The sequence below is a fragment of the Octodon degus genome, unplaced genomic scaffold (assembly GCF_000260255.1).
Source record: "Octodon degus isolate 3935 unplaced genomic scaffold, OctDeg1.0 scaffold00015, whole genome shotgun sequence".
NCBI classification, from domain to species: Eukaryota; Metazoa; Chordata; class Mammalia; order Rodentia; family Octodontidae; genus Octodon; species Octodon degus.
The window spans coordinates 5771872-5782077 of NW_004524591.1; the positions used below are offsets into that span (position 1 = coordinate 5771872).

The window sequence follows — 10206 nt, forward strand, 5'->3', positions numbered from 1 at the left end:
AAAAAAAAAAGAAACTGAAGATGGTCTTTCAGACCTCAAAGAAAGTGTTGAGGCTAATGAGCATGAAATAATAGATCTCTTAAAACTAACGAGGAAGCAGAAAATAACAATGCACCAGATACAAGACGATGCAAAGAAAAATAGCATAATAATAGATGTCAAAGAAGCAGCGGGAGACAGAAAAAAATGACCAAAAAAAGACTATTTGCAGAAGTACTAGCAGAAAATTCTCCAAACATGAGAAAAGAACCTGACATACAGGTAAGCAAAGCATACAGAACTCCCCACAACCATAATCACAATAAATCTACACCTAGACACATAATCAAGAACTCAAATTCAGCAAAAGAATAGAATATTAAATGCTGCTAGTGAGAAGAAACAGATCACCTACAATAGAAAGCCCAACCAAATTACATTAGATTTCTCAACACAAACCATCAAATTTAGAACTTGGAGTGAGATGTCTAAGGGCCTGAAAGAAAATAACTTCCAACCAAGATTGATGTGCCCCACAAAACTGCCTACTAAATTCAATGGTGAAATAAGATCCTTCCATGACAAAGAACAGTTGAAGAAACCCATGACCACCAAGTCAATCCTAAAAAGAGAATTGACAGATATTCTAGAAAGATACATATACAACCATAGCTTCAAGAACAACAGAAAGGAACCACTAAGCAGACGAAGTAATTAAAAAGAGGGAAAAAGTTCAGAATCTATAACTGAAAAATAACATGACCATGATAAGCCAGTATGTATCAGTTATAACCATCAATGCAAATGGCCTCAATTCACCAATCAAAAGAAACAGACTAGCAAAGTAGATTAAGAAACAAAATCCGACAATATGCTGCATACAAGAAACACATTTAACTCAAAATGAAATTCACAGACTAAAAGTCAAAGGATGGAAAATAATCCTCCATGCCACAAGAAATCAGAAAAAAACAGGGGTAGCTATCCTGGTTGCTGACAATATCAACTTCAAAACAAAAATCATCCAAAGAAATAAAGAAGGTCACTACATACTTGTTAAGGGAAAACTACAAGAGATAACAATTATAAATATATATGCACCCAATGCAGGAGCACCTTCCAACACAAGACAAATATTACCAGACATGAAAAATCAAATGAGCAATAATACAATAGTAATGGGGGACTTTCATGCACAATTGTCACAAAGAGATAGATCAACTGGGCAAAAAACATCATCAAAGAAATAAAACTAACCCAAGTGTGTGAGGAAATTGACTCGGCAGAGCTTTGCAGAATGTTTCCTTAAGCAACAACAAAATACACATTCTTCTCAGGTGCACATGGGACATTCTCCAAAACAAAACATATACTAGCACACAAAGAATCTGTAAGTAAATGCAAAGAAACTGAAATTATGCCACACATACTATCTGATCACAGTGCAAGAAAACTGAAAGTTATTGACAAAATAAGCTACAAAAACACTATAAACACATGGAAATTAAATAGCAACCTCCTAAACAACCAGTGTATCCAGATGAAATTAAAGAAGAAATTTAAAAATATATACAATCAAACAACAATGCAGGGACAACATACCAAAACCTGTGGGATTCAATAAAAGCTGTCTTAAGAGGAAAATTTATAGTAGCAAATTCACACATTAGGAAAACAGAAGAAACACAAATAAATGATCTTATGCTACACTGAAGTTCCCAGAAAAAGAAGAGCAAGTCAAGCCCAAAGCCCAAAGAAGGCAGGAAATTGTAAAAATTATAGCAGAAACCACCCAGATAACCATCAACTGAGGAATGGATAAAGAAGATATAGTATTTTTACACAATGGAGTTATTATTTAGCTATAAAACAGGATAAATTTAAACAGTTTGTCAATACATGGATGCAACTAGAGTATATACTCTAAAGTGAAATAAATCAGACCCATATATGCAAACATCAGATTGTCTCCTTAGTGTGAGAAAATGAAAGAGAAAACTAGAATCTGATATGTACAACAAATACTGGGAAAAATGGAAATAACTTACTCAAAAGGAAAGAGTTACTGAGCTGAGGAGGACAGGAGAGGGAGCGGTGGAAAGAGGTTTACCTATGCATATAGCAGGATGGTTTGGATAACTGTATTGTGCATTTTTGCTGGTCTATGGAAAGCAGTTAATTCTTCAATTTGTGTCATTAAACACTGACAAATTAATGCTTAATTTGCTTTGTTTAATTTTGTCTCCTTTTTTCATTGTTTGTAATTCTTCTGTTCTTAATTTCTTATACATTTCCTTGATTTTTTCTTTCTTCTTTCAATTTCACATGCATATATCTAGTAATACAAATAACTGGTTGGAAGAAAACATTATATATTACAACAAATAATGTGAAATTTATATTACTTTGTTAAGTAAAGTTTTGTATCACTTGTAATTTTTGTTTTAATTCTAATTTGTCCTCTCTTTAAAAAATCTTTTAAAAATAGCTGAATCATTCCATCTGATTCATATTTAACATGGCTATTATAATCCAAAGTGCTCTAATATAGCAATATCTGAAAATACCAATCATAGCTCATTCAGAAGCTATGTCGTTATAAAATGTTGATATTGTGATATGTTTACAATATGTTGTTATATAAGCATTTCTAGATGGAGAAGTCACTTAGAGTCCATTAAGGATACACTTTGTTTATAGATAAAGAATGTTTGGGCTGAAGTTCTAAGACATTATCCAACTTAAGTTAAGGCATACAGTCCGTGTAACTGTAGACCTAGTCCTTTTGGCCTAAATTAACTCAATATCCAATATCTTTAGCATTTCCTTTTATGACATAATTTATTTTTCTCCAAAAATTAAATCACTGTCGAATATTCTAAACCTATACATATGTGTATATTGCTATAGATGAATATTATTTTATTAATTACATTAGTATAGGTAATTTTGAAATAATACCACAAATAAATTTGATTCTGTCTTTGCAAAGAAAAAGCATGACAGAATTATGTGAAAGAGCATTGGTATTCATCACAAAAAATTCAGTACCACAAACAAAATCTAGTGAAAAATTCCCAGACACATTTTGGTAAAACTAAATAAATCAATTATGCAATTCCTTACAGGACTAACATCACTGCAAGCCACCTAACAAATCAGTCTAGTTTCATTTGTTCTGTCCTCTGTGCACATGGTCTGTTACACTTTATAAAGTGATTTACTAGGTTAGCACCAGCAAATAATTAACTCAATTAACAAAGCACTTGAAGTAGTAAAATAGAGACTCTAAACTCCATGCTCAATTAAGAAAAATGTATTCATGAAAATGAGAAAAGGGCTTCTGAATTCTTCTCTACTTGAATATTTTATTATAACACCACTCTACCTGAAAATAAATGACCTTTATTCTTCAAAAGAATGAACAGTTGGTAGGTGTGACCCATGAGAATCATTCCTTTCCCAATCATCAGTTCTATGCCCAGCAAAGTTAATCTGGGGAGGCTTCGATAGCCCACAACACAAGCTTTTCATTAACCACTTAGCCATAAGCAAAGATCTCCTAAAACTTTGAACAACACACTCAATTCTTTCTATTCAATACTTCCCATAGTATGATTTCATCATTCCTCATCTTTGTGTTAGAAATGCATTCTTTCATGACCGCAGTTGAAAAAAAGTTTTAAAGGGATTTTTTAACGAATGTTTATTTAGGTTTTATTATTGATTCAGGCAGGAAATACTTGAGACTCACTACCCCAACATAAAACAAATGAAAGAATTTTTAGAATCTAAAAGTTATTTTATATCTGCAGTTTTGGCTGTCCATGCTATGGAAAGGAAAAGTTTAATATATCTGAAATGAAACAGTATAAAAATTCAAACTATAGTAAAATTATAATTTCTCTGAAGGAACAGGAAAAGTATTCAGAGGGCTAAAGGAACAAGAAGGTTGAGACTGAAGCAGAAGAGGGACTTAGACCTGTTTCTCAGGTCAGTCAATGGTTGCTTGTGTCTCTCTCTGTGTCTGTGTCTGTCTTTCTCTCTCTCCCTCTGTGTTTCTCTATTTCTATCTGTCTGTCTCTCTCTCTCTCTCTCTCTCTCTCTCTCTCTCTCTCTCTCTCTCTCTCTCTTTCTCTCGTCCCCATGCATGCACATGTACATGTATTATACACTGAAAATATGAACAAATAATCAAGGAACTTGAAACATATAAACTGTAAAAAGTAAATCCAATAGGAAAGCAGTGATAATTAAAATAGTTTTCTCTCTTTTTTATAAGAACTTGTAACTTAAAAACACATTTTCTTAATCTAGTAAAAAGAGGGTTAGTAGGAGGAAGTATATGCAACAAGCAGTTAAGCAAAAAGTGACCAAAACAATCCATGTCTCAGATATGATAAAACACTTAACAGGACCCTAGATTATTATAACTTACACTCAGTAAAGCTCAATATCCTAATGAAACTAACATAAGGAGCTATTAGTACATAAAAGAAGAAATCACTCTATTTTCCCAGTTGTCATTTGTTCCTAATTAGGAAGGAATATTAAATGCATATATGTGTATTTGCATATTTTAAATCTTTTCTATTAATATAAGAGCATGAAAGAAACAAGTGTCTATGATATAGTACACATTGGATTGATTCTCTTCCTGGTGCGGCCCTTGTGAGCCGTGGAACCTGCTGGAAGCAATTTACATCCTTCTGACAGTTTCCCCATATGTGAAAGTATCAAGTGTCAATGGATAGTGACTTTTCTGGGTGTTTTTTTAATAAATTGCTGACATGCTCAAATATTAAACATTTTGAAGTGCTTTAAACATCATCTATTTTGATCTGTTAATAAACTACTTCCTACTAAGTAGAACAAAAATCAGATATTTTTCAAGGTTTATTTATGCTTTTCAAAGCATTAGAATTCCATCTGATAATTTATACCTTTGCTAAAGTAAATTCACAAAATGATTCCTTTCTTCTATTAAATGCATTAATAAAATTTTGGACACAGACAGACAAAAGTAGACCTGTTATACAATTATCTAGATAATTAGAGTAAAATTCTTATTTTTGGAAAAGTGACAAACTTCATTGCACATTTCTTCACAAATATAATAACTAAAGATGTATTTGGTGCCTCTTAAGTGAAAACAGTATAAACATATCATCTACCATTTTAACTGATAATATCAAATTTTTGATGTTATCAAAACAAAGGTTTTGTGGTACCCTTGCCAAAAGCAAATCAACTAGGATCCCTAGTAGAGTCTTTGTACAAGGAAAGACATTTTGAGGGGTCTATAACTGGACTTCAGGGTTTATATAATCTTGTATAGAAAGTATTTAAAGGTAGATTTACATCCTGAAATCTCTTTTCACAGTTGCTCAAGAGAAAAAAAAAACTCTTCTCATTAATTTGTAAGTAATGAACTCAGTCTAAATTCATACTCTTAGTTTTGTGAACTGTTTTTTCTGAATGACTTACTATGAATTTTTCTTCTAATATTTTAAGGCATGTATTACTCTATCATGCTAAATATTTATCATCATTATTTAAGTAGTAACCAGAAACACACAAGAATAGCAAATGGAGAACTGGAGACATCTGTGTTTATGGCTTTCAGCTCAGGTCAGTCTGAAAAGCATTTTCAGATCACCCTCTTGAAAGACAGAATCTGACAAGGAGGGCAGCAGAAAAAAACAGGCCCCAAATGAAGACAGGACCACTAACAATGTTTTAACTTTATGCTGGTATAAAACCAATACGCATTCAATAGATATCAACTTTGTAGTTGGAGTTTGGATATTCTCCCATTCTACCCCTATGATAGTCTCCAGGGATGCCCACTAATGGCGGTGAGTCCCAGCTCCCAGTCACCATAAGATCATGAGGATAAACGATATAAACTCTGCAGTGTGTCATTGCTAAGCTAAGGTGTTGGGGGGACAGATTTGATCTTATTTTTACATAAGTAGTGCTGTAGAAATGGTATTTAACAAACTTAATGAGATTTATTTTGATGAACATAAGAAATCTAAAATTTGAAATTCTGTTGTGCTTAGCAACCTCTAGTGAAAGAGTATTTTCTTTTAAGAAGGCAGAATTCTCCAAGTGTATAGTATGCTCATTATCTTAGTATGTACTTCCAAAGCTCATAGATAATAAAAATACAAAATATATGTCATCATAAACACATACAAATACATTAAGAAACAGATCATTTACAAAATGACCTACCTACCTATCTCTTCCATTTTGAATCACTTATTTTAGACCATATAATCAATACTACCAGTCTCTGTAGAAATATGTAAACTTCTGATTATTTCATTATATTAAGTTATGTCTACCAACATATAAAGACTTTAGGTTGAACCAAATAATGTTATTTAATTTCATGTATCATGTTAAATTCTACTGACATCAAATCTCAAATTTGGTGAAATTAGCCTACAAAAGAATCAAATCCAATGAAAAAGCAAAAGAATAGAAACAAGAAGAATGACGATCAAATAGATGCTTCAAGGAGTATTCTCAATGTCGAAGAGTAATGAAGGATTTTTAAGAGAACTAAAAGTAACCAAAAATGTTTTTTTAAAAAAAATATAGACCACTTCACGAATTTGCGTGTCATTCTTGCGCAGGGGCCATGCTAATCTTCTCTGTATCGTTCCAGTTTTAGTATATGTGATGCAGAGGTGAGCACACCAAAAATATTTTTGAAAAATGATACTTAAAGTGTAATCATAAATCATACCATTATATAAAGCTGAAAACATCACGCAAAAACTCAGTTTTACAAATATTAATGTTTTAAAGAAAGTTTCTGAAGAAAAATAAAATTATTTTAATAAGTATCTTAGTTCTTAGTATTTAGTTCTTGCCATGATAAAGTTTCATTTTTTTCTACTCTTCATGGTGAAATTTTGTATCTTTCTTTAAGAGACTAAAACAACAGCATTTTATCTCGGCAAGTTCATCTTAGGTAGGTAACACAAACCTAAATACTTTTTGGCCAATTTTACTTTTCAGGAGAACCGAACATATAATCAAGACCTCTGCAGAATCTAAAACTAATCAGAGAAAAGATTCCTATACCAAGAATCATAATCATCATTTTTTTCCTCCATTTTGAAAAACTTAACAAATGTCTAGTAACCCCAATGTCACACCTCTTCTGGCTAATTCCTACTAAATCTTCCTCTCTTTAGAAGGAATGAAATTAAAACTTTATAACCCTGGTATAGGAAAAAAGTCATTATATTACATCTGATTCAAACAACAAATAGACCTTTAAACATTTGCAATCATCTATTCAAAATCTATGACCTACCCAATTCCAAAATGAAAATAAAAATCTATCTACAAATTTGATGACATTTCTAATATGTTTCTGATGAAAACGACTGCCAGTTTGGAGAAGCAAATATTCAGACTCCTTTCAGACCAATCTCAGAACTTACAGTGTTTAGCAAAAATCTTATTTAAAACTACCCAACAATAAAAACCGTGGTCAGGGTCTTTATCCTTGTTTGATGTTCCAATTAAGTTAGTTTAGATAGAACCAAAATGAACAGAGTAGCCTCTCAGTAACCTGATAAACATCTTTTAAATCACACATACTTGTGTATGTTTCTTACACATGTGTCCACACTTACACAACAGTGTATATATTTATGTACTATATATATTTTTTTAACTTGTACTAATGTATGAATCAAGATATTCAGGCTCAAATGTAAGTTTTATTTTATTGTACAATCATCAGAAAAGAAAAGGATTAAGTCTGGAAAGCTATACTCACAATCATTCACAGAACAATCTAAACATCCAGAGGCTATGTATTCAACACCCATCTAAGAAATCTGCATTTTATTTTTATTTTATCTTTTTGGTACTGGGGATTGAGCTCAGGACCTTGTGCTTGGCAGGCAGGTGCTTATGCTGCTGAGCTACTTCCCCAGGAAAATCAGCATTTTAACTCCACCCATTCTAGGGACATGCACCATCATAAGGCTACAAATTATAAATATATATAAAATTGAATAATATATTTTCCTATTCTATTCAATAATAACTTTAATAATGTCTCCAGACTGAGTGGTCTGATGCAATGGAATAATGAGTATTAATTATGGAGTGACAATATTCCCAATTTAGAATCTTTACAGTATGTAGGCCTATAACCCTTCCTAAACTAATTCTAAAAGACACCTGACTCACAACTGGACAACTGTTCATCATTTTCTCTGTGTGCTACAGAATGCAAGACTGCCACACAATTCTGGCATTTTCTAGACCCACAAAATTCAACTCAAGCACAGTCACTGTAAAACTTAATTCATATGCTTATCTAAACAATGTAAAGGCCTGAGGTTGAGGTAGAAAAGTAGAAAATAAGAAACAACAGGCTAAAAGGTAAGCCAGACTGTGCATGTATGTATTTGGTGAAAAAAGAGGGAAAGGTACAGAGAAGTCTCAAAGATGAGAGATTCCATTTGTGGCTCTGTGTTATCACCTCATTGTCATTGAGAAATTCACGTGGTGACAACGAGCTTTTATGATTAATCTGACATAAACTTGACAAGCAAAGTAACCAAGAAAAAAAAATGGAAAGAATTATCCCTGAAGCTCAGGAACCAGATCAGAACAACAAAAGTGAACTCTGAGTCCCCAGAAGTGTGAGGGGAAGGCTCTCCTCTCGAACTGAAGCCAGTAATGCCCACCTGCCAAGGCCACAGCACTGCGCTCCCCATTAAACTTGTGCATTCATTCATTTTTGTCCCTACTACTTCAGAAATGGGGATATTGGCTGCATTTGTACAGAACGGGAATTGAGCCTTGAAAAAATTTAAGTAGCCTGATGAAGGAACCAAGGTATTCTGCATTCAAAGCCACCTTTTTTATTTTCTCAAAATATACTGTATGGTCTCTTAGGCATAATACTTAAGAACATGGAGTGAATGAGATTTCTAAGCAAGTAAATGTGGAGAAGAACTGAGGGTCAAACACAGGACTTAGAATTTGTCTCTACCCTACAAAGCCTTGGTGTCTTCTAGCATTGGGTTCTTTCCATACCTCCCAATAGGCTCCATAACAGCCTCCATACCTGTGTACACTGGCCATAGGACTTGATTTCTATTAGCAGCTGAGCCCCAGAGCCCTACTTCATGACAGAGAAGCACACACAAGAGGCCAAAGTACTAACTGAATCCCCTGTGCTGCTAATCAGTTTCTACTTGCTTTGCTTATTGTTAGAGTTCTTCATTTTTAGTACAGAGTACTATTTTTATTCAGTATTCATTATTTTACCTAACAACTAAGTTTTCATGCTGTGGGATGGGCCTGAGTCTTCTAATACTGGCAACTTCTAAGCAGTTTTGGGAATTTCGTCGTTGGAACCCCTTCCCACACCAAGATACTATAGTTTACAGATTCTGCTCTTTATCCAAGTTGGCTAATTTGGCTTCTAATCTTGTGCTTGCCTGGCATTGTGTGGTGGTATTTCTGTTGAAAACAATTTAATTGTCTACTTATGTAAATTCAGCACTAAATATATTCTTTCACTCTTTGTAGGAAACACTTTCCAAACTTCTCACGGGCTAGTCTTCTGGGTATTCTCTTTAATATGTTATCCATTCTACTTATAACTTCCATGGAAGAAAGAAGGATAATGCAAGAATAAATTCTCTCCTTTGGCTTTCTTTTTCATTTTTTCCTCAATGTCTGGATATCTCATCTAGTAGCATTGTAGTAATATGTTATTAAAGCTTTTCCACTTTATCTAAAGAATTAGTGAATCTAGCCATGGACTTTTGGATCTTCATAAAGAACAAAGAATAAAAATTGATTGTTAGATGAAATTAAACAGTTTTTCAAATCTGTTTTCTGAACAAACGATTGTTATAGTAAAGGCAAGTGTTCAAAGAAGTCAGAGAAAAAACATCACTTCACAAGTACACAAGGAAAGGTTTCTGGCTCTGAGCTTTGGTCACAGCTCTCGATGGTGTACAGCTGTGCCAGGTGGAAACACTGAGTCATGAAGAAGGAAGAGCAAATCTGATAGGAAGGTCGGCACTCGTGAACTTACCGAAACAACCACTATGGGACATAAAGCCGCAACACTGCTCTCTGCAAGTATGTGCAGCAACTTCTGGGTGTTTTGGAAATCAGTTGTAACCTAGAAGACCAAGAAAGTAAAAAGAAGCTTTTACATGATTTAGA

At 33.4% G+C, this 10206-nt stretch overlaps 1 protein-coding gene and 1 non-coding gene across 2 annotated transcripts in view; both read right to left on the reverse strand.

Annotated features, from left to right (window-relative positions):
- Ispd (isoprenoid synthase domain containing) overlaps positions 1–10206 on the reverse strand; it is a 342357-nt gene that overhangs the window by 163233 nt on the left and 168918 nt on the right. The window contains exon 6 of the mRNA XM_023709846.1: positions 10073–10162. Coding sequence (XP_023565614.1) covers positions 10073–10162 — 90 coding nt within the window. The remainder of the gene's footprint in view (positions 1–10072; positions 10163–10206) is intronic.
- On the reverse strand, positions 6582–6688 carry LOC111815386. The gene has a single exon (XR_002820081.1). It is a non-coding gene; the product is annotated as a U6 spliceosomal RNA (small nuclear RNA).